This window comes from Diceros bicornis, chromosome 6 (genome assembly GCF_020826845.1).
Source record: "Diceros bicornis minor isolate mBicDic1 chromosome 6, mDicBic1.mat.cur, whole genome shotgun sequence".
Classification (NCBI taxonomy): Eukaryota; Metazoa; Chordata; class Mammalia; order Perissodactyla; family Rhinocerotidae; genus Diceros; species Diceros bicornis.
This window is the reverse complement of record NC_080745.1, coordinates 85,995,428-86,019,959: the sequence shown is the minus strand read 5'-3', so window position 1 is coordinate 86,019,959 and position 24,532 is coordinate 85,995,428. Positions and strand designations below refer to the sequence as shown.

Here is a 24,532-nt window from a genome sequence, read left to right as displayed (position 1 = left end):
GGTGCCCGAGCACCTGCTTCCGCCCGGACCGGCCCTTCCAAGCCGCTCCACGCGCGCCGCGTCTCCCCAGGCCGCCCACCAAGAGCGCGGTGGCTCGGCGCCCAGCAGGCGCGTGGAAACAGCTAGCTTTGCGCTTCCAGGCGTCGGCCGGGACAGGGACGGGGGACCCAGAGAGGCCACCCTTGAGGTGTTGGGTGCCAGTGGACAGAAAAGGACCTGGCCGAGAGGAGAGAAAGTCCTCTCAGTTGCTGTTGCCGCAGTCGGGTGGTCTCTGTTCCCTGGCACTCGACCCACCAGGACAGCGCCACACCCGAGACGCCTCTGGAGCCACAGTTCCTCCAGGCCTGCGGAGGCCTCCCAGTCCCGGAGCTGGGAGCCGCCCTCCCTAGGGCTGGCTGGCCTCCCTGGGGCTGCCCTCTCGCGGCCTGGCCTCTCCTAGATGGACTTCGCGATCCGCCTCTGGCCGCAGCTAAACTCTAAGTTCACGCCCTTCTTCCCTCCCCCTACCCCGGAGGCATCCAGGCCCGCCGATGTCCTGCCCAGAAGCTCGCGGCTCCGTAGGAAGCCGGGCCTGGGAACGAAGTGCGAGGCGGCAGCCCTGGGTTCGGAAATACCAGCTGTCTCTGAGCTCGCGGCTGCCGCTTCGCTCAGTTTCAAAAACTAGGTAAGCCTAGGTCCTCGCCCCTTCTGCCCCGCATTCTTCCCTGCTCGCAGGGCGTTTCGAGCCGCGTTAAGATTCTGGGGAGAGAGCGGCCCTGGTCGCGAACAAAGCCGCCTCTGTCTCCGCCGCCTCCTGGATTATAGGGCTGTGCATCCAGGTCGGACTCCGGGAGTGCAGAGACAGCCAGAGAGCGAGGCAGAAAAGAGTTTCGGAGACACTTGCTCTGGGGAAAATCGTCCAAAGTTACGCACTCCGGCAACACGAAACGCTTCACTTTTCTTTTCTTTTTAATTAATTCAATTTCACGACAACATTGTATAACAATATTTTGTGGGGTTTTTTTTCTCTTTTTCTTAAAAAGGGACTGAACCCGGGCAGAGGTGAGGGAGACTGGGGGTGGGGACGACAAACTATCACAGAACAACAGGTGTAGCCGACAGAAAGAGAACAGAAGATTGGGCGGCAGAGCAAGGAGCCCTGCGGAGTTGAAGGTGAACTTTACAAGAAATCTGTACATTTATCAAATAAGTTAAAATTCTCCTAAATTGATTGTCCTTCACTTAAAGCGCTCCAGTATGTCTATCTTACTCCTCTAAACATTGCTATCTATCCTTGTTTCCTTCCTTCCTTCCCCCCTTCTTAATTTCCTCCTTCTAAAGGAATGACCGGGATTACACAGTGAAAACGTCTGCTTCTCTCAGTGGACGGAGAAGCAGGGCTCTCAATTTTGTACAATATTGCACAGGTCAAAAGTACAACAGTCACTACAGAACAAAAAGGTAGGAGGAGAGGATAAAAGATACAGGTTGTTTTTTTAATATTGAAATCACTCTCTCAAAACAGGGAACAAAATAACAGTAATAGTAATAATAATTTACCAACCAATGGAAATCCCAAAATAAAGGCTACTAATAAATAAGACCTCTCACACCTGGCGAGATGTGGAGCTGTTTCAATAATCACAGATTTTTGGCTGTCTTGTCTTTTCCCTTTAAACACTTAATTAGAGAATTCTTCCCTCACAAAGAGGCAGATGAAGAGGTCAATTTCGACAGACCTCTGCCGGAGAGAAAAGCGGTCTGGGTGGGGATTCTTATGATAGGCTGATCAGACTCTGAAAACTGGGGAGGATAACTAACTGACTGGGGGTAGAGAGGAAGAACCACACCCAGAAATAAAAGTACTACAGTGTGACTTCTCTCTCTCTCTCTCTCTGAACTTCTGAAAATAGTTCTATAGAAAATGAATAAATCAGAGGGGTTCAGGCTTTTGCGCTTATTTTCGTTTTACAAAAATAAAACCCAAAAAGCCACAGCGCAATGCAAATTTGGGGGGAGAGTTGCACATTTTACAAAAGCTTTCAGCCTAAATATTTGACCCGGGAATTTTGTCTTTTTTCTGCTCTCTCTTAATATAAACCAAAACCAAAAGTAAGACGGGAAGCGCCTCGAATCCATTAGGGGTGAATTGCACGAAAATGCATTGCAAATACTTACAAAACGCTACCAACTGGGGGAGGGGAGGCCGGGACCCTGCGCGCCGAAGCCCCGGTTCCCGAAGGCCGCTGGACGTCTCGGCGCCCTCGGCCCGGACCAGTCTCCTCCGGGGTTTGGGAAGGGGGCCGGGCGCTCCCTTCCCCTCCCCTCTCGGGCCTCAGACGGGCCGTAGCAGCGGCACGGACGAGACCACCGGGTGCGAGTAGTAGACGGGGTGAGGGAAAGTGAGCAGCGGCTGGCTGACGGGCACCGGGGCCCCCGCGGCTGCGGCCGCTGCGCCCTCGGCCGCCGAGTTCTCGTGGTAGAGGATGGGCACCCGCACGATGCGCTGCGCCGCGGCGTGGCTCAGGTTGGCCGCCTCCAGCTCCGCCGCCAGCTGCCGCTTCCACTTGTTGCGGCGGTTCTGAAACCAGATCTTGACCTGCGTCTCGGTGAGGTGCAGCGACGCGGCCAGGCCGGCGCGCTCCGAGCTGCTCAGGTAGCGCTTCATGTCGAAGGTGGACTCGAGCTGGAAGACCTGGCTTCGAGAGAAAACCGTGCGCGTCTTCTTCTTGCGGCACGCGGGCTTCTTCTCGGGGCTGTCGGCGCCCTTCTTCCAGTCCTCGGCGCCCGGCTTCGCCGCTGCCGCCCCTACGTTCGCCCCGGCCGCGCCCGGCGCCGCCTCGCCCTCCTTCTTGCCTTCCTCGGAGTCGCTCTCCTCCAGAATGATCTCGTCCGGGCTCTTGGAGTCCAGCTCCTTGTGATCTGGGTCGGCCTTGAGCAGTGGCTCGGGGGAGTCGCGGTCGGTGCCCGAGGCGGGGGAGGAGTCTCGCAGGAGCGCCTTCTCCGAGGCTGGGGAGAGAGACAGACAGACGGACGCACACACACGCGCACCGACACCGCCCTCAGCAAGGCCCGGCGCCTGGGCGCGGCAGGCTCAATCCGCGCCGGCCTCCCGGCCCCAGGCCTCGAGGCCTCCCCATTCCCGCCGACCTCCTCCTTCCCAGCGGGGCCAGAATAGGAGCGCCGCGTCCTGGGATCCCCTCCTCCCGCGGACGGGCGACAGAGACCCGGATGGTGGCAGCACGGCCGCTTCCTTTCTTTCCCTCAGCTCCCCGGCCAGGGGCCCACGGAGAGATGCGCCTCTGACTTGGGCCCGCCCGGGTCACTCCCTCCATCCAGGCCATGTCCCCAGTCCCAGCCCCCTGAAGCCTCCCCATTCAGGCCCGAGGCCACTTTTCCCGGGAAGCGCCGCTCCCCGGGCTCCAACTCCACTTCTTTTCTCACCAAGTGGGATTGGATTCCCGGGCAGCGCAACCGAACGCGCGGCAGGAGATGCAAGCCAAGGCCAGAGGAAGTTAGCCAAACAACTGGTAAGAGGGTGCAGGGGTCCCAGGGCTGCGGTGGGAGGCAGCAAGGGGCGGGGATGGGACAGGCGCGCGGGGAGGACAACGAAAGTTCAAAGAAAGGTCGGTACCTTCGGGTCGCGGGAGGTGGCCGCCGGCGGGGGTCAGGGTGTAAGGGTACCACCAGGCCGGGGAGCGCTCCAGGTAGTGCGCGGGCAGGGCAAACCTCTGCGCCGGGATCTCAAAGCGGGGGAAAGCCAGGTCGCCCACCTGCGAGAGCGCGAAGCCCGCGGCGCCCTCCAGGGCCCCCTTGGCCGCAGCGGCAGCAGCGGCGGCGGCGGCGGCGGCGGCGGCCGAGGCCGGCGCGAAGAGCGTCCGTGGGGGCGGCTGCGGCTTAGGGGGCGGCCGGTGGTGGTCTCCGTTGAGCAGGTTCTTGATGGAGAACGGGGACTCCTTGGGCGCAGGAGGCGGGGGCGGCGGCGGCGGGGGCTGCGCGCTAGCCGTGCCGGGGGCGTCCGGCCCGGGCTCCGGCATGGTCCCCTCTCCTCCGGCTCCCCGGGAGGGAGGGAGCGGGACAGGCGGGCGGCCGGGCGAGCAGGCGGGCGGCCGGAAATCAGACCATAAAGGGAACTCAACTACGGGGCGCAAAGTCGGGGGCCGCCCCGGGCGCAAATCCAGCGGCGGGAGGGCGGGGTGAGGACCTGGCTGGGGCGGGCTCGCATGGGGGAGGGGTGCTGAGGGGCGGGGAGCGGCCCTGCCGCGGCACCGAGGGAGCGAGGCGGCTCGGCGGCGGCTGCAGCTCTCGGGGAGGAGGCGGCAAGAGCAGTCCCCGGCTTGGGGCTGCGTCAATCCGGCGCCGGATGCTAATGATGAAATCAAAATGTCATCCAAGTTAAATGCAGGGAGTATACGGCGATTGGGCGCGTACAATGGCAAATGGGATTAGGCAGGCGAAGGCGCAGCCGAGCCCAGGCCCCGCAGCCGCCTCCGCCACGGCCCCCTCCTCGCCTTCCCTCGGATTTTGGCGCTTTGGCTTCGGGCTATAAGAGCCCGCCTGTTATTGGCTTTATATAGTCCAATTAGGCAGCAAATGAGGACAAGCCTATTAGCACAAAAGGATATTGGCCCCTACTAAAGAGGCATTCGGAGCGCTCCGGCGAGCGCAGGAGGCGAGTGAAGGACAGGGAGCCGGCGGCGCCCCCGGCCGGAGCGCACTGACAGCCGCGGCGTCCGGAGCCCGCGCCTCCCTCTCCCCCCTGCAGCTCGGGGACCCGCTTCCAGCCGCCTGGCCTGCGGGAGGGGGAAGGGGCGGGCCAGGCCCTCGCGGGTCACCTCGGGGTTATCCGCGCTCGCAGCTGCCGCTTCCCCGCCCCCAGGGGCTTGGCAGGGGCCCGCCGCCCCCAAGCAGCTGGAGAGCCACGCAGCGCCGGCTCAGGAGGCAGGACGCGACCTCTGGCCGGCGGCGAACTCGGCGCTTTCCTACTCTTTGGGGTCCGGCGGCCTCAGCATTTTCCCCAAAGCCTGCTAAGAAGGGCGCTGCCACGAAGAGGGAGATTTGGGTTCCCTACCCTCGTCTAGTCGATAGGAAGGGAACCGGGGTGTAAGTCCTTGCACTGCATCAACGGGCTCAGGAATCGCGTGGCCTTGGCCTTTGGCCTTGGGAAACCGAGGAGTGAGCCTTCCCGCGGGAGCTGGAGTGAGAGTGCGCCTCTGCGCACCCGCGTGTGTGCGCGGAACGAGCTGACGCCCGCGCGTCACTTGGTGGGGCGGCTGGGGCAGCCGGCACCGACGGCTACACTCCGAAGGGCGCTCCCCTCCTCTAGTCGCCGGGGCCCAAGGCTTGCGGATCAACTTGGAGCCCGCGGCCCCGAAGGCAGCACTTTCTCCCGGAGGTGTCTCCGGCCTGCGTTTGGAGCTGTCTAACGCTTTAACAGGGGCAACGCGAACCGAAGGCACAGCGGCGTACCTTCCTGGCCGTGGCCCTGGCAGCGGCACCTGCAGCACGTCCTGACGACCAATAAGTCCCTAGAGAGCCCTATTGGGGCCTCTGAGGGACAGGTGGGCAGAAGGTCATTCGACTTCGTCGACTTTAAAAACAACTCCCCAGGTTGCATGAGAAGCCCATAAGACAGGCGTTTAAGACTCTAGATTTAAGCATCAAAAAAAATCAGAATTGCTTGTGGGGTCCCTTCCTGAGGGACAGCTCCCTGGTCAGAGAAAGGTGGCAAAGTGACCATCGCTCCCCTCCACCTACTGTGAGTTTCCGTACCCCCGAGGTCTTTCTGTGGCCGCTTCGCTTCCCATCGCTTTCTTTTTCGTTAGGTCAGCCTTCGCCTAACTCGGCCGCCCTGCATTGGCAGGTGCGACCGCTTTGGTTCCCCAGTTGAGAAGTGGGCATGTTTTATTTTCCTATCTGGAACTTCAGACCGTTCCCCACCAAATTTCGATGGGCGCATTTAATTCTTCTTTTAGAAAACGTACATCTATAGTAGTGAACACTATTTTTTCTTTGGGAACCTGGAAGTGTTGTAAATGGTACTTCTATAAACAACTATTATTCTCATTATTATTACTCCCTGTTTGTACAGGGCTTTACTGGAATGCAAAATACTATATTATCCAAATCTGAGTTGGAACCAATCACAGCCCCGAGACTCAAGCAGGGTGGGTCTCACACTCGGGTTTTATGGTTGCAAACGGGCTCCTAGAGGGGAGACCTGGCCAAGGTCACCCAACCGATGCTGACACCCAGAAGTCATTTGTTTCCCCAACTGCAGAAAAAGCTCGATGCGCGTGGGTCTATATAGGTGCGGTGGGCACGGCCCGCACTCACCGGCCACGCGGCGGATGGTGTGGCGGAGAGGCCCCCGCGTGTGTGCGCTCGTGTTGTGGGAGCCCTCCGGTATGAGGCAGACGCGTGCAAACTTGGCCAAAGTTCTGACTCGTGGAAGCCGCCTTTAAACTGAGACAAGCAGAAAAGCTTCTCATCTCCCGGGAAAAAGAAGCGCCCGGCAGACGTCGCTGAAAAGTTCTGGCTGGGGAAGTGGGCTCTTGGCTGATTGCAAGTCGGGGACTAGACGTAGATGGCAAGGGGTACGGGCTGCCGAGAGAGGAGTCCTGGCTAGCCACCCCCGCACCCTGCGGCTCCGCTACCCAAACCCCACTCTCTTGTCGTCCCAAATTCTCCAGGTATCTCCCCTCCATGGGAGCGCGCAGGTGCGCTGGTGTGTGCCGGCGTTTGTGCGCGCGCGCGTTTTGACCGGGGAGAGGAGTTTCTCGGGCGTCAGCACCCCAGCCCATCCCCTGGGTTTCGGGGATGCTGGGCTTGAACAGCCAGTTGCACAGAGTAAATCCTTCTTTCGAGAAAGCTCGTGGATTTGGGGCCCCGAGCGCCAACACAGCCCTTCACTCGCCCTCTGGCGAGGGGTGTCGCCTCTGCTTACTTGCACCCAGGAATCCATTCAAAGGCGAGCAAACAGCGCCCTCTATGGGACGTCCTCAACCAAACTGGCTGGCTCCGCGGCGGGAGCAACCGCAGTCCCCGAGCAAAGCCTTTAAAAGCCGTCACGGTCTTACTCTTCTGGCCGCGGTTAGAGAACGAAAGCACTTTTTCTCTGGATTGCAGGAGGGGCAGAGTGAAATCGCCTGCAGATCTCTGCTGATCTTTACCTGGCCACCATAGGAACTGATCTCACCTGCCTCTCACCCTCCTCTCCTCCTTTCCTGCCCCTGTGTTAGGGCCCATTTTATGTTCCCGCTTGCAACTGATCCCTGAGGTGTTCATTCTGTCTGTAGGCTAGATGTGAGCTCCCAGAAGGCGGAGGGCTGTGGCGCTGTCTTGCTCGTCTTTCCAGGACTCTGCGCACAGTTGGCCAATCAGTGGTGCTCAGCAGCCGCTTGCGTTAATGCCTGAGTGAGTGAATGCCTGAGTGAATGAATGAATGAGTGAATGAATGAATTCACAGTTCCCATTGCAGAGGATTTGCCTCGTTGATTAGGGTCCTTCAGATAGCTGTTCATACCCAAAAGCAGTTTTTAAAAAGTTTAATGAGAACCTGAGGGCTTTTGATGACGCATTTTACGAAACCTACGGGAGCCCCAGAGACGGGACCTCTGGAGGAGCCGTTCACAGGCTGATCCGTGGCAGCTGCGCTGTGCAGAGCAGGGTGTGCACCACTTCCCAGGGGGACATGGAGGTACGAGTGCAGAGGGGCCTGAGAACACTGGTGATTAACACCCAACTTGTATAGAAAGAATGAGGCCTGACAAAGGAGGGCTTAGCCTGGCGTTCTCACCACCTCCCCAGCCCACCACACACACACATACAAGTTAGCAAGTAGTGAGTTTCCCCTGGGGGAGGTGGGCATTTCCATATTCTCCTAAACTTCTTCTGTTTCCCTCTGTAGGGTCCTCCTTGGAACAGCTTCCCAGGATAGCCCACCTGCTTATCCATGGAGTGGGAGGGACTGTTTAGGCTTTTAGCCAAGGCTGCAGAGCTCCCAGGCAGGGAGGCCTCCCACAATTAACATAGCCAGAATTTGCACTGGTCCTGGTGGTTACATTCCAATGGCCGAAAGCCTGGAGTTGTGACCCTGGGGAAACTCTGCCCCAGGCTACATGTGCTCTGGCCCTCTTTCCTGGAAAGTTCTCTCCCATCTGTTCCAATGCTGCCAAAGTCTCCTCCGTTTGGCTAATGACTGTGACCCTGAGAAAATGCACAGCCCTCAGAGATGGGTCATAGCCATGCTGTCCTTGATCACATGTGCATCCTGAGTCACATACAATGTCCTTAGAGCGCCTGAGTGTCTAGCCCTTTCCTGAGAGTAAGGGTGATAATTATAAAGAGGTAACATCAGCTAAGAGTCATTGAGTCTTCATTTTATGCCAGGAGGCGTATATAACCCGGTGAGATGGGTACTGTTATTATTGCTATTTGACAGATGAGGGAACTGAGGCACAGAGAGTGTGATGAAGGGGAGATGGAGAGAGTACTAAAGACGTTTAGCCTCAGAGGGTTGTTATAAGGACAGTGCAGGCATACAGTAAGCACCACGTAAGTGTTGGCTCTTGTTGCTGTTATTAATTCATTCTTCAGGATGAGCCCACAATGGGCCAGAAATCTATTCTTGCAGGGTCTCCCCAAGAAAGCTAGCACTGTCTTACAACGGAGGGATGCCCCAGGAATTGCTCCCTCTCAAGGAGGCCTTACTCCACTATCAAGGAGCGAGCTAGCTCTCCCACAGGTCCCCTACCCGCTTTCTCTTCCTGGTTCTCTTGTCTTTTTAAAAGTCTTTCTCCCTCAAAACAAGAATCTCTCACATGTAGTTATTTGCAGATTGCTTTCTATCTTCAGAGTTCTCATTAGGGGAAAAGAAATACAGAGCTTTGGGGCCAGCCCTGTGGCGCAAGCGGTTAAGTGCGTGTGCTCTGCTGCAGCGTCCCGGGGTTCACTGGTTCGGATCCCAGGCGCACACCGACGCACGGCTTGCCAGGCCATGCTGTGGCAGCGTCCCATATAAAGTAGAGGAAGATGGTCATGGATGTTAGCCCAGGGCCAGTCTTCCTCAGCAAAAAGAGGAGGATTGGCAGATGTTACCTCAGGGCCCATCTTCCTCACACACACACACAAAAAGAGAAGTACAGAGTTTTGCGTTTGCTCCATCAAATCTTACTGTTCATGAGTGTCTGGATATTTTGTGGGCTCTGGCTGATAATTTGCTGTGACCTTTGACAAGACACTGAACTTCTCTAGGTCCCAGCCTCTTCGTCTGAAGAACAATAGGGTGTGTCCAAATGACTCCATCATGAAAATGGGGCAGGGAACCCTTCCTGTCTCAGAATAAGGTTCTCAGTGTGGAAGAGGCTAGACAAAGTCCCAGACTCCATCCTTCGGGCCCTCCCTCCCAGCTCTGGCCCTCTGAGAACTGCTGTGTTCTCCACACCTCGACTCAGAGAGGCTGTTCCCCATGAAGTTGTGCAAGGACCCCCATTGTGGACACCAACACTCTTCTTCCGGCTCTCTTACATTGCTGAGACAGGCTGGGATTTCCAAAATAAATCTTGTTAAATACGAAGAATATTGCTACAATGTATTCAACAAATGTGCCAGACTCTATTCTACATGGGGGGTGGGGGGTGATGCCTCAGTGAACAAAGCAAAGATCCCTGCCCTCCAGGAGCTTACATTTTAGTAGAGGGAGCAGGTAAATTATAAAGTGTGTTGGGGGTGATAAATTTTACAGGAAAAACTTAAAAGGGAACAGGAATACTGGGACGGGAGAGGGTGTTGTAGCATTAAATTGGGTGGTCAAATGAGGCTGCATTAAGAAGGCAAGGTTTAAGCAAAGACTCGGAAGAGGTGGGTGTTATGATGAGTGTTCCAGGCAGAAGAAAGTGCTTGAGCAGAGGGCTCAAGGCAGGAGTGTGCCTGGGACGTTCAAGCAACTGCACGGAGGCATGACCAAGGGGACCGGTAGGCGAGGTGGGAGAGGTCAGAGTTGCTGAGCACATGGGACTCCGAAGGCCCTGGTAGGAATTTTGTCTTTACTGTGAGTGAAGCGGAGGACCACCACAGAGTTGTGGAGTTTTTAAAATCAGCTTTTTTTGAGGATAATGCATTGTGCCAAAAAATGCACACATTCTGAGAGTATGGTTGGATAAACTTTGACAAACATATGCATCTGTGTAACTACTGCCCCATAAGGTATAGAACATTTCCATCTCCAGAAAGTTCCCTCATGGCCTTTTGCAGTCAGTTCCCCTAAGCCCCACCCCAAGAGACCATTGATGTGATTTCATCATTAGAGGTTAGTGTTTCTGGTTCTAGATGTTTATATAGGTAACACCATCCGATATGTACCCTTTCTGAGTCTGGCTGCTTCTGTGCAATTCATCTGTGTCATTATGCATAGCATTCCTGTGGCAGGGTTTCAGCAGAGGAGAGGCACAATCTCACGTAGATTTAAAAGTCGGTTTTAGATTCATCAAGTTCCAATAGGATTCTTATCCTAAAAAATCCACATCCCATGAGTGGATAAAGAAAATGTGGTATATCCATACAATGGAATATTATTCCACAATAAAAAGAAATGCAAGCCCCATGGAGCTGGTCCAGTTACCCATCTGGGGCTCCCTTAATTCCTCCCTCTCAGTTCCTGTTTCTGCTGATGGCTGGGCAGAGAGTGGGACACAATAACCACCGGCTCAGCCTCCTGTGTGTGAGAAACTCTCTGCCCACACCACAGGGGGCAACCTTGCCCTCTCAGCCCTCCGTGGGGTCATGCCAGCTCTAAGCTGAGCCCCTTGACAGCAAGCCCATCCCCGTGGCCCAGTGGGGCTATTATCCTTGAGGCCTGCCTTCCAGCTCTGGTGTGTTTTGATTCTGTGCTCCTTATTTCAGCGTCTGAGGAATGGCCCATTCTTCTGAGCCATCAATTCTCTTCTGCCACGTGAGGGTGGCACAATCAAGATAATTGATGGTCGTGTAGTGTAAACCAGGACAGCTCATGAAGACTGCCAGGCAAGGAGCTGTAGCTCCTCCTTGCCTCCCCAGATCATATGCCAATGGCTGAACAGCACTAGATGTTCTTTCATTCATTCACTCACTCAGCAGTCACGCCTGGGCAGGCGTTATGCCAGGCTCTGGGAGTACAAGACTACACCGGTCACAGCCCTATCCTTACAGTGCTCGCAGACTAGGGAGGGAGGCTGAGAAAGGAGCAAAGAATGACAATGCACTGTAAGAGGCAGAGTGCGGCTAACACAAGGAGACACAGAGTGATCTGGGATCACAGAGAAGGAAGCACTAATTCAGTCTGGTGGTGTTGTGTGGTCCGTAGAGGCTTCCTGGAAGAAGTGATCAACTAGGGTCTTGATAAGTGTATTATTAGAGAAGAGAAAAGGACAAAGAGGCAGAGGAAACAGCCGGGGCATACCATGGAGGTTGAGAAAGAGCTTTGTATGGTGAGAAGGGTGCACAGAAAGCTAGAGGAGGAAGCTGGAGCCTGGCCAAGGAGGCTGTTTCCCTCGTGTAAGCCCTTGACTCCCTGCATCAAAATCAATAGGACTCCACCAAACCCACCGAATCACATCATGGTGGTGGGGAATCATGGACCCAGGAATCTGCAATTTCTGCTAGCTGTGGTGGGCAGACTTCTAGCATGATCCCTGTATTAGTTTCCTAAGGTTGCTGTAACAAGATACCATAAACTAGGGGGCTTAAAACAAGACAAATTTTTTCTTTCACAATTCTGAAGACTGGAAGTCCAATATCAAGGAATTGGCAGGGCCATGCTCCCTCCAAGATTCTAGGCAAGAATCTGTTCTAGGGAAGAATGTGTCTCTCCCACCTTCTGCTGGCATCTGGCAGTCCTTGGCACTCCTGGCCTGTAGCTTCATCATTCCAATTTCTGCCTTTGTCTTCACATGGCCATCTTCCCTATATGTGTGTCCCTGTGTCTTCACATGGCCTTCTTATCAGGGCACCAGTGACTGGATTTAGGGCCCACTTTAATCCAATATGATCTAATCTTAACTTGATTTACATCCATCTTACATCTTAACTTACATCTGCAAAGACCTTATTTCCAAATAAGGTCACTGGTGCTTGGAGTTAGGACTTTGACATATCTTTTTAGGGGACACAGTTCAACTCACAAGCCCCCAATGATCCGTGCTTCCTAGTATTCATGACTGCCTTGAATGTGAGCTGGACCTAGTAACTTGCTTCTAGCCAATAGAATACAGCAAAGATGATGGATGTCACTTCCGTGACTGAGTTACAAAAGATTGTAACATCTGTCTTGCTTGCTGACTCTTACTATTGCCTTCTCAGCTTGCGTGCTTTGATGAACTAAGGGTGGCCTCTTGAAGACCTAGGCAATGGGGAGCCATGGAGGGATTTTCAACAGGAAGCAAGAGGATCTGATCAGATTTAAGTTCTGGAAAGGTCATTTGAATAACTTGAAGGATTTGTCAGAGGAGGAGGGACAGAAAGCTGGGAAGTTCAAGATCAATGTGCTGGCAGATTTGGTATCTGATGAGGACTCTCTTCCTGGTTTGCAGACGGCTGCCTTCTTGCTGTGTCCTCACACGGCAGAGAGAGGTCTCACGTCTCACCTTGTAGGGGCACTAATCCCATCATGAGGGCTCCATTCTCATGACCTAATCACTCCCCCCAAGCCTCATCTCTAAATATAATCACATTGGGGATTAGGGCTTCAATATATGAATTTGGGGGAAGGGGACACAATTCAGTCCATAGCAATAAGGAAGCCAGGATCCAGGGAGGGTCAGAGCTGAGGGTCCTACAGGAGATCCTGGTGCCCCCAGAACTGCCCAGGTCATCCCAACCAGGCCTCAAATATGTTCTATACTTAAAAAAGCACTTTCCCACCCAAACTCCTACATCTTCCTCATGACTCTGTGGTTAGGGATATTTATTATTCCCTTTCAGAAAATAAAACAAAAATGCTAAGTCTCAGGGAAATTGAGCAACTTGCCTTCCTCTTCCTCTTCCTCATCCAGTTGGCCAAGGGTTTACCCTCCCTGACAACTTGGCTCAAATCCATTTATTGGAAATTAGCACCAGGCCCTCAGCTGCCGAGAGTCACGCCAGATTGAGCCAAGGTCTTCACACAGGACTCAGAGTTCTTCTGAGATGTCGTGAAAGAAAATTCTCTCCTCTTGTTCTAGGTTACAATGGGCCTGACAGGAATAGGAATTCGGTTGGGAAGTGGGGAGCAGCATAGAATAAGTGGTTTAGAATCAGACAGAACTTGCCTTAGCCCCCTACTCGGCTACTTATGGGCTGTGTGAATTCTGGCAGGCTGTTTGCCTCTCTTAGGTTTCGGTGTCCTCGTCTGAACGACAGCGATGAAACTGCCCGCTTCTTGGGCAGGTATGAGGCCGAGATGAGGTCCTGTGTGCAGCATGCTCAGCATGGTGTCTGGCTAGTACATACTCAGTAAATGGTAGCTGATCAAAGGTTGGGGTGGACAGAGGGCAGGAGGGAGGTGGCAGGGTGTCTTAGTCTCTTTGGGCTGCTATAGCAAAAATACCATAGACTGGGGGGCTTAAACAGCATTTATGTCTCACAGTTCTCAAGGCTAGAAGTCCGAGATCAGGGTGCCGGCATGGTCAGGTTCTAGTGAGAACCTCTTCCCGGTTGCAAACTTCTCGTTGTGTCCTCACATGGTGGAACGAGGGCAAGAGAACTCTCTGGGGCCCCTTGTATAAGGACATTAATCGCATTCATGACAGCCCCACCCTTATGACCTAGTCACCTCCCAAATGCCCCACCTCCAGACACCATCACAGTAGGGGGTTAGGGCTTCGACTTATGAATTTGGGGGGACACAAACATTCACTCCATAACACAGGTGAAGCGCTTGAAGCCTGGATTTGAGTCAGTCCTGGCTGTCGCTGACCACCCGTGTGGCTTGGCAGAGTCATTTCGCCTCCCTAGAGCTGCATTGTCTTTGTTTCCTCAGCCGTAAGGTGAAGGGTCGCACTGGATAGATCCAGCTCAAAAGGGCCATGATTTTGTTACGATTTTATTCTCTTCTCGTCTCCATGAGAAACTCCTGCAGGTTAGATAGACTTGAAAGAGGAGAGCATTCTCACGTTCCTAGTTCATAACTGACCTTCCATGAGGCTGGTTCTCTCAGGAATCCCAGCCAGAAGGATGTCATCCGTGGGCATGAGTTTGCCTCAATTTTCTCTCTAAGTAGGCGATCCAAAAGCAATGATAGCCCTGTAGATTTCTCTCTGAAAGATGTACACATTTCCTAGAACTCTGAAAGGGCTATAATGATTGATCAGATGAACTGATTACCCAGAAGTGTGCAGGATACTGGGTTCTGTGTGGTTTGCACCCTGACACTCCCTGGTGTGGATGTTTTTCTGGAACGTGGGGTGACTAGAGTGGTGAAACATTGAATTCAATTTGGCAAACATGTATTGAGCACCTACTGTGTGTCAACTCCCCTTAAAGGGGCACAAGGTTGATCCAGATGTGGTCTCTGCCTTCTGGGTCCTTACCGTCTAGGGCAGGAGGCAGATGGGGACCACAAAAAGCTGTAAAATCAAATCAGAACAGGATAAGTGCTAGCGCAGAGGTAGAGAGAAAGCACCAGGTGAGATCTGAGAAGGTGGAGGTGAATTCTGAAGAGAGTGCATTGGGGGGCAGCTGTCTTGGAAAATCTTATGGTAGGGGAAGGAGGGAAAGGTGGCATTTAAACTAGGTCTTCAAAATGGAGAAGATCTGAGCAAGCATGAATGGGAGGGGAAGGAAGTACATTCCAGGTAGAGGGAACAGCATGTTCAGAGACCCAGAGACTTGCAGATGCAGGATGGGATTGGTCTGTCTGCTGTGGGTGGAGCATTGTCTGTGTGTGAGGAGGGGGCCAGTGGGAGTGAGAGTTAGCTTAAAGAGAGATTGGGTCCAAGTCATGAGAATCCTAACGCTAGGCTAGAGAGCTGGGATATTCTTGTGGTAATGGGGAGCTAGAGAAAGTGTTGGAACAAGGGCATTTCAGGATCAGAGCTGTAGTTCACAGAGATAAATCTGCCATCTGAGTGAGGCTGGATGGGAGCAGGGAGAGTCTGGTGGCTGGGAGACCAGGCAGGAGGTTATGGCCACAGTTTAGGGGAGAGATTACGAGGATCTGAACCAGGAAAATGCCATGGGGATGGAAGAGAGGGGCTGGACTTGAGATTCACTGAGAAGGTAGAGTCACAGGATCTGGTAACTAGTCAGACACAGGAGTCAGGGGGAGGGAAGAGATTGCAACATCCCGGAGCATGCTCATAAATTACTGAATTTCCACAATTCCAAGACAGTATCAATCTTAAAATGCACCATCAGTTTAATAACAGCTTTTTAGGTAAAAGAAAAAGCATGAAATCACTACAATAAATGTACATACTAATTGTCGTTCATATTTCCAATTTCAGAAATGTTAAATATAAGAGCATATACACCTTAGAATCAAGGAAATACAATAATTCAGGGAATATAAGAAGAAAACCTGGTTTGAGGATGAGACAGATTAAATTGCTGTTCAAATAGTCAGCCCGTCCACGGGAGGACAGCACTTCCTCCTCCACTGACATCAAGCTTGACCCTGGATTGCTTTGGCCTCGTGATGATGAGTGTTCTTGGCCATCTCTTGGCCTCAGGCTTGGCTCTCTGATTTGCTTAGGACAGTGGGATGGGAGCAGGCGTGTTGCAAGCAGAGGCTTGAAATGTACTTGTTCAGCAGACCTTGTCCTGTTATGCCCTAGAGACGATGAGACTTTCCCCGGGGTAGCTGCTGTCCCTTTAGCGTGGGCCACAGACTAAACAGGAGCTGGGCCCAACCCCTGGTAAGGAGCCACATCCAGCTGCACATGCTTGAAGCAGAGTCACTCAGCAAAACTGAGCATGGGTCAGCAACTCTAGGAGTGATAATAAATGGCTGTTATTTTAAGCCACTGAGTTTGGGCTGGTTTGTTATATGGCAAGAGCTGATTGATACAGAGAGTCATCATAATGAGTCTGGGTTTAGATATGTTGAGTAGAAAAGAACAATCAGAATAGGAGAAAACAGTATGATAGAGTGAACAGTGGTTTACCCAGAATACTCTGGGTCTGACCTATTCCAGGTTAACAGTGTTTCTGGAGTTACAAACATAATGCTGAACAAGTGACCTGATAGTATGTTTCTATATACGTGCATATAAATTATAATTTCAAAACTGGAATGCAGTGGTGTTCTGCTCAAACATAGAAATGTCCTAAAACGGCAGTGATTTGTGATGTTCCTGTGTCCAACTCCACTCCATCCCTATTTTGTCCACCAGACCACTGTGGCATCACCACAGCCACCGTGAGTCACACTGTGGGCGCACACTCCAACAAGATCAATGTTTATCGAGTTCTTTCTGAGTGCCAGGCTCCAGCCTGTGCCCTGGGGAGACAGGGGTGATGAGTACAGACGAGGGCCCTGATCTCCCGGGGTTCACAGTCTGGTGGGGAAGACAAACTAGGAAATGAGATAAATAAGATTTCAGACTTAAAAAGAAAATAAAACAGGATAATGGTATGATTTTTTAATAGTTGGTCAACTGTAAAAAGTACTACTATAGAACAATTCTCTTGTTCGATAATTCTAGTGTGTAGTCTCCCACAAAATTTAACCTCAACTGTAGATTTAATGTCCAGATTGCCAAGCCTAGAGATTAAGCCTGGTGATCAGGGAAGCCTTTAGCAAAAGAGCGAGACATCTTTCTCCCACTCTTTCATCAAAGTGTCCTGGGTGTCTGCGTATCTACTCTAGGGCAGGCACTGTGCTAGGAACATGTCAAATGAATGTTATCTCATTAAATCCTCTTACATTTCTGCAAAATTACACTTGAGGAAGCAGAGGTTGACCAACCTGCCCGAGAACCCAAGGCTTTAGGGGTGGGACTGAGATATGAACTCCAAGTCCAGCATTCTTTTCGCAGGCTACTGCCACCTTCCCTTGTACCCATGGCCTTCTGCTCTCACCCCCAGCATGAGATGGACCTCAAATTATTGAGATGCCTCCTTGCCTGGGAATTGCCTCTCCTTCTCCCTCCCCGTCCTCCATTCCCAGTAGCCATCTTTGTTACACATGACAATGCCTATTGATTAGAAGTGTTTGGACATATTTTACTAGCCACATGCATGACGAAGTGGAGGAAGTAGGTCTGTAGAAAGAGAAGCAAGCAGTTGCCCACTAGAGAGGAGCTGGCCAGATCCCTGATGACTTTCTTGTCCCTGGTTGCACTTACTTCCTGAGGCCTGGCTGCAAGTCTGTCTTTGGGCTCTGTGTATCTTTATACTAAATTTCCCTTTTCTGCTTAGGCTAGCTTGAGAACTTATGCTCACCTATTGATGAGCATAACTCAATTTGGAGAGAGTTTGACTGATTCTTACTGAAGTGTACATGACTAAAAATCCCCCTCAGTATTTGTAGCGTGTGTGTTTACAGTCATGATGCTTAATGCTTCATGTACCTTATCTGACTTTAAGGCCATGCTCTCAAGCTTATGCTATACCACGTCCCTGGTAGAGAATACAATAAGTATGAAGCTATAAGCTTGGGATGTCAGACCTCAGCAGTTAGCCCGGGTTTGGAGGGTCCAGGAGAATCTGGGCAGAGGGAACGAGCAAAGGACTCCCTAGCCAATCAAATCCCCACCACTGCCTCCTTGGCTGACCCAGCTGAGAGGCCTGAGATGGTGCAGACACCTCATGACTGTTTTCTCTCTCAGCAAATCTTGGTTGTGACATTAGGATGTGGCCTCTGCTCCCTCATGCTGCACAGGTATTTTTAATCCACAAAGGGAGCAGGCCAGCATGGCCATTCCACGAAGCTGTGCGTGTGTATGGTGCGGGGTTGGGGGGGTGATGTCCATGAGCCGTGCAGGAGCCTCTTGAGGCAGGAGAAGCTGCAGGGTTTGGCTGGGGAAGGCTTGCCGCTGCATCTCCCTAAAAGACCGTGAGGTCTGGCCAGAGGTAGTGGTGATGTGGCAATGCCCACAACCTAGACGATCTCCCCTTTCTTCCTGGGGGCTAAGGTGAGACAAAGTGCTAGAGTGAGCATCCTTGTCCTGGCGTGAGCCCAGGCCCTCTGCACTTCACCCATTGCTTCCATAACTTTCTCCTTTGGTCCGCACCATAGCTCTGCTGGGTGGGCTGTGCTCTGCATGAGGGAGGGGCGAAGATGAGGCGCTCTGCAGCCACTGCCTGGGTTTGAATCCTGTCCCCGCCATTTACCAGCGGTGTGAACGTGGACAAAGTGCTAACTGCTCTGCACCTCAATATCCCCATCTGTAAAATGGGAATCATGTGAGTATCTTCCTCCCAGAGCTGCTGAGAGCATCAAATGAGACAATGTGTGGAAGGTGCCAGCATGGAAGCTTCCTGACACACACTCCATAAATGCCAGCTGTTGGTAACAGGTGGGATGGGTGCTACAATTTTGTCTACCTTACAGGTGATGGCTCTGAGGCACAGAGGAGGCAAGAGGCCTGCCAAGGTCACTCAGCTGGACAGCAGTTGTCCTAGGTCGGGTTTCCCCAAAGCAGACCCTGAGCTAAGGATTGCTTGATTAAGGCAGGGACAGGGAAGGGAAGGAAGCCAGGCCAGGCGCCACCTCAGGCCAAGTTTGGCAGTGGGTGGGCTCATTCTGATCCCACGGGGAAGCTCCACAATGTCACTTATGCCTCAGAAGGTCCTTGTCAGAGGCAAGGATGCTGCGCCTGTCATGTTCCTGCTCCTCTGAGCAGTCGCCTCAAGGCCACCTGGGGGGAAACAAACTCCCAGGCACTTCCAGCAATCTGGCCATTTGGGCAAAGTGGTTCCAGTAGCCCCAAGGCGGTCGTCCAGAAAAGAGTCACAGGTGCTCGCAGTCAGAAGAAGAAGCACCCAGAGCAGCGCCGGGTGGGGCGAGGTGGGATGTGTTGCAAAGGATCCAGGGCTCTGGCTGAAGCACCAGCACTGTCCTATTCAGTGGTGGAAGCAGGACCCCGAACTGCCGCTTCCGGGTTGAAGTTCCCTCCGCACCAGGCCCCTCCATCCCTTAAATGACTTAATCCAGCAAGACGTGCACCAAGACAGACACCATCCTGCTGGGTTTGCACTTTTGGGGCCATCGCTGGCTCCCCCCACCTTTTGGTGGCAGTACTGAAACAAGGAAGGCCACCCCCACTCTGAGGACAAAAGAAGGCCTTCTCCTCAATCTGCTCCTTGTCTTTGGAAATTCGTGGAAACCATTTCAGTTTAAGCATATGACAATTAAATCGTTAAGAGTTCCAATGCCGAATTAATTACCCGGTAGAAAAGGGATCAATTGTGTAAATATATCATTTACGTAATGAGTCCTGGCTGTGATTTAGATGTCCAGGTTGGTTTTTCTTCCAGCTTCTGTTCTGAAAACAAGTCTAGCCTTTGGGCCAGGGCCAAACAAACAGCCTCTATTAGGTCCAAATCCAGAGCATTAAGTGGCCCAAATAGACAGGTGGGGGCAGCTGATACAGGGGCCAGGATTGTGGGAAGATTGGAGCAATTTGCCAAAATGAGCCGAGTTCTTCCTATTATTCTTCCTGTCTCTGCAGAAAATTACTCTTCAGAAACAGAGAGTGGAAGTTAAACATCCCCTTAAATGTCACTTCAGGCACAGCAGCCCGTTTCACTCGCTGGCACCCCCCTCCACCAGACACCGTCGTCCAATTGTGACAGCCTTTCCTGAAAAATGAGCCACCGTGGGGTTCCAGGAGGCAGCAGAGGCCCCCAAACATTTAACATTCTTGGGATCATCAGAGCTAGCCCTCCAGCATGTAGCCTGCCTGCCCAGCCCAGGGGCCAGGTGGCAAGTTCACTTCAGGGCTGCTGCCAGCCAAGGCGTTAGGTGGGCTCCTCTAGGGTGAAGCAATCTCTGCTTCACAAGCATTTTAATCCATTTAACAGTCTTTATCGAGCGCCCACGTTGCGTTATTGTGTCCGTCCTTCCTCCCCTGACGCCCTCAGGCTGAGAGGAGACTCGCTCCCTCGTGCTCTCACCACACTGGGTTTATTGGCCTCTCATGGCACTGCACACAGCCCACGGCTGTCCCCAGGACACCTGAGAGCTGCAACTGCCCTGATCATCCAGTCTCCAGGGCCTGCAAGGAGCCCAGCACCTAGGGGACCCTCAAACGTGTTTGCAGAATGTCACCCAGCCTCAGGGGGCTTGGAGTGGAGAGAGGGGCTTCTCTGCACAGCCTTCTCAGCCAGGTGCCCATCACCCCTGGATCTCCCAGGGGACCTCCCTACTCTGAGATATAACCCATGCATCCAGGCTTTCTTTAGTCTCTTCCTTACTTCCTTCCACTCTGCATAAGGAACTACTCTGCACCTGCAGAGTTCATGAATTAGTGCTGACTTGAGTTCCCACACCAGTTCTGTTTGACTCCCCTATGTTGGGGGGGGGGGGACCCTGGAGGGATCATGCAGGCTTTTGCCTCCCCAAGACTCAGTTTCCTGATTTGAATAACAAGACTACTAATTTGTGATTACAAGATCCCCCACCAACCTGGCTCCTCCTGGGTGGGATGTATCCAAGAAACCCCTCCTGGTTTCCTCCTAGGGGGAAAGGGGCAGGAAGCTCATGCTGGATTTTAGAGGGTGAAACCTGGAACATAAGTGGTTCAGGAAGCCTTGGCCTTGGGTAAAACGAGATTGGAGGGGGGTGATTATGCATCAAATGCCATGTATTTGTCAGGAATTCATTGCTTAATTGATGTTTTATTGCTCCCACTGACACATGTGATCGAAATGAAATTGCATCTACAGGAGAGGAAGTGAAATTTATTTCTGCTTGTATCTTAATGGCAGGAATAAAGCGTCAATTAAACAATGAAGATGACGTATATTTGATGTATGATCTGAAGAAGGAATATTGCTCACTAAAATGTTATTTTACAATTTACAGTAATGGAGCACCTGGCGATAAGGAGAGGCACAGTTCACACATTTTCCATTATTTAAAAATAGCAAAAAATGTACCATTATTAAATAATGCAAGAAAACTTCACTTTTAATAGCATAGTATAAAAATTGCACCAATAAGTGCTCTGTCAAGTTGCCCAGCTAATGAATAACAGGTACAAGGCAGAGGAAAGGGAGAAGTAGACTAGGAAAAGACACATGTTTTTCCTGATCTTTAAGAAGAGATGGAAAAGGGAACTCGAGAAGCCAAAATCACAATAGGCGCTGCTTCCTGAGCTCCTGTGTGCCAGGCTCAGTACTGAACTTGACCTTGATCCTAAACCTCCCAGTAGCCCTGCTTTACAGACAAGGAACTGAGGCTCAGAGACCTCACGAGGGGTCACACGGTAAATAAGCAGCAAATGCAGGATTTGAACTCAGGTCAGCCTGACTTCGAGGGTCCTCTCTTTCCTTTCTGTCAGCAGATATTTAACAGACTAGGAGGAAAATAAAAGACAAATATTCACTCAAACCCTCAAACCGGGGAAGGTTGAGGTATGGTGTAGGAGAAAGGTTTTGTGAATGCAGGGACAAAGATGAGGGGGGCAGGAGTTTATGAAAGATCAGAGGCCATGGGAAGGGAGTGGAGAGGGAGGAAATGAGAACCACAGGGAAGCACATGGAAAATTCTAGGAAAAAAGGAGGACAGGGTGGACAAATAGCTGAGTTATGTGCCTTTCATAAAGTTTGCCTTTAGTTCAGAAGTTAGTTTACGAAGAGGAAACCACAAACTACTTCATGAAAGAAATAGATTCTGTGAATTGAGGGTCTGTATATCAAGTCTAGAAATTTTGAATTTATTTTTGTTATTGAATTGGAAGTTTCTCCTTTTTCAGAAGATATATGGCCTCAAAATGCACGTGAAAGATGCCTATGACTATAGAAAAATGACTGGAAAAATTTCTTGCCATAATATGACAAACTGTTTAAAAGTGTTTACGCATCATTATAAAAATATTTAACTGAAAAATATTTAAAATATTTAACTAAAAAATATTTAAAATGTTTAACTAAAAAATATTTAACTAAATATTTAACATTATAAAAATATTTAAAAATATTAAATATTTCTATTAAATATTTAATAGAAATTTAGGCAAAGACTGTAACCAGCAAGGCACAGACATAAGGAACATATTATGCTCTCTATCAGTCAAATGAATGCAAGTTAAAGCCTCAATGAAATACCTTTTAATTATTAAGTTAGCAAAACTAAGGGGAAAAGGTAATGCTCAATGCTGATGAGAATGAAGAGAAATATTCTTACATCGCTGTTGGGAATGCACATCAGTATAAGTTTTCCAGACAATGATCTGGCAAAATGGGTTAAGAGCTTTTTAAAAGTTCAAACTTTTACCAGTAGTTTCCCTTAGAATATATCCTAAAGAAATACTTATAAGCTTAAACACACACACGCATACCCACATACACAAATATATACATCTCGCTGTTATTTGTCATACAATATGATCTAAATAAGCAAATAGTTAAATAAATTTGGGTACAGACAAACAGTAGAATGGAATGTTACATAAGCCATCAAAAATGGTGTTTTGAAGTCTATTTAATGACACAAAGTCCTCATGATATAATCTTAATCAAAAACATTATATTACAAAGGATATGGATACAATTTTAAAAAACATTATGCGTGTGTATAGGAAAATATATACTTGAAAAATATAATAAAACTTCCACAGTTCTTTTTTAGTGATCAGATAATGGGTAATTTTATTTTAGTCTTTGTAGTTCTGTATAATTTTCAAATTCTCTAAGCAAATATTTTTGTAATCGGAAAAAACACATTCTAAAAAACAGCAAAGAACATTTGAAATGAAACATTTGAAGGAAAGTATTTTGAGGATAAAATATTAGTGCTATTTGTAACAAATCACAAAATGAACATAAAAGAGTTGGTGTGGGTTTCTGTCCAGCGTCAATTTGCTTTGAAATATAAGGACAAAATGACTGTCAAATAAATTCAAGTGAGTTTCTTTAAACAAATAATAGTAGATGGGGGATTTATCTAATGGTGAAGCTGACGGTTAAGAAGAAATTGAACTGGTCGTGCCCTGACAAGACCAGCCAGCCCAGTCAAATAGTGGATGAGTCTACCCCCTCCATCTGAGTATCAGACTAACCAGAGTGGTTTATACGTATGCAGAATATTTATTATTATTTTGGTAGCATGGTGGTTCCTAGCTAAATGCACAATGGGATTTAGGATTTGGCTCATTTTTAAACTGGTGACACTGATAGTCTCTTTTTTAGTAAGTGAATGTGGATGAAGTTGGTTTTTTTGTTTGTTTTGTTTTGTTAGCAAAAGAAAGAGTGAGAATTTTGTTTTATTTCATTTTTACTTAACTTGAAAGAGAGATGAGAGAGGAGGAAAAGAATGGCATGGTGTCTTCCCCCTTCTGAAGCCCGTGGACTGGTTTGGAGCCCTGAGAAGGAGAGAGACTGAGAATAGAAAGTGAGGGAGCTGTTTTCACACAGAATTTAAGAGACTCTGGGCTCAGGCATGGGGAAGGAGGCCAGTCTCATGCCTGCTTACAGAGGTAACATCCAGCACCCCCTGGCATGGGCTCGTGGTGGGCCCCAACAGAAGTGACAGTGGGATTGGCAGAGATAAATTCTTTGGAAGGACATGGGGCAAATCAAGAAAAGGCAGGAAGCCTGGAGACCTGGATTTAAAAAAGCAGGATCCAAAAGAGTCTAGCCAGCAGTGAGCACAAAGTCCTGCCAGAAGAACTTTGTAGTTGGGTCATGGCTGTTCTGGAAGCCGCTGCCAGCACAGGACCTCACCAGCACGGCCACCAGCCTCGGCTGGGAAGAACCAGTGACTGTCCTGCTCCCTCCCAGAATGCACAGTCCCAGCAGGAGGATCTGACTGGTCAAGTCCAGGTCACTTGCCGTGTTCTGGCTGCCAAGGGTGGGAGGACAGGAGATTTGCCCCACCTCTGTAGCTTCTTAGCAGAAGTGAGGCTCTGCCTCCACCTCCGAGGTGTATGAGGCCAGTGTTCCCAAGTCGGATGGCCAAAACGCAGCAAATGTCCACTGTACAACTTCACGGTGGTGAGAGAATTCAGTGAGAAAATGAACACAAAGCAATTGGCACAGAGCCTAGAATACAATATGGGCTCATTAATGTCTACTCTGATCATTATTATAGTATTTATTACTATTTTAAGAATTATTGCACATAAAACTTAGACTTGGCCAATTGGGTAATCCTGCCAGGAACTCTGACTCCTGGGAGAGTGATGAAAGTTTTGTGCAAAGGTGGTAAGGGACAGTGCTGTTTAATCAACCTCTCAAATGGCGGCTTTTGCACAGAAAACATTCCATTCAGAAGGAATAATCAATAATATCTAATCAATAAAGATCTAATCATTAACTAAGATCAGTAACCATGTGCACTGAGCTCCACAGAATGGGTGTGTGGATGTCCTTGGATCTTCAGCTCATTTGGGAAGGAGGGGTATTTGAGACCGAGGCTGCTGGATGCCTCCCC

At 50.7% G+C, this 24,532-nt stretch overlaps 1 protein-coding gene and 1 long non-coding RNA gene across 2 annotated transcripts in view; one reads left to right on the top strand and one right to left on the bottom strand.

The window, feature by feature from the left end:
- Positions 1-938: 938 nt before the first annotated feature.
- Positions 939-4,077, bottom strand: HMX3 (H6 family homeobox 3). Its single transcript, XM_058542717.1, has 2 exons — positions 3,614-4,077; positions 939-2,988 (listed from the first exon to the last, which is right to left on the bottom strand). The coding sequence occupies exons 1-2, from the start codon at positions 4,014-4,016 to the stop codon at positions 2,315-2,317; spliced, it is 1,077 nt and encodes a 358-aa protein (XP_058398700.1). The 5' UTR covers positions 4,017-4,077; the 3' UTR covers positions 939-2,314.
- LOC131406834 (uncharacterized) overlaps positions 3,088-24,532 on the top strand; it is a 38,131-nt gene continuing 16,686 nt past the window's right edge. Inside the window, exon 1 of the long non-coding RNA XR_009220359.1 lies at positions 3,088-3,509. This is a non-coding gene — a long non-coding RNA (uncharacterized LOC131406834). The remainder of the gene's footprint in view (positions 3,510-24,532) is intronic.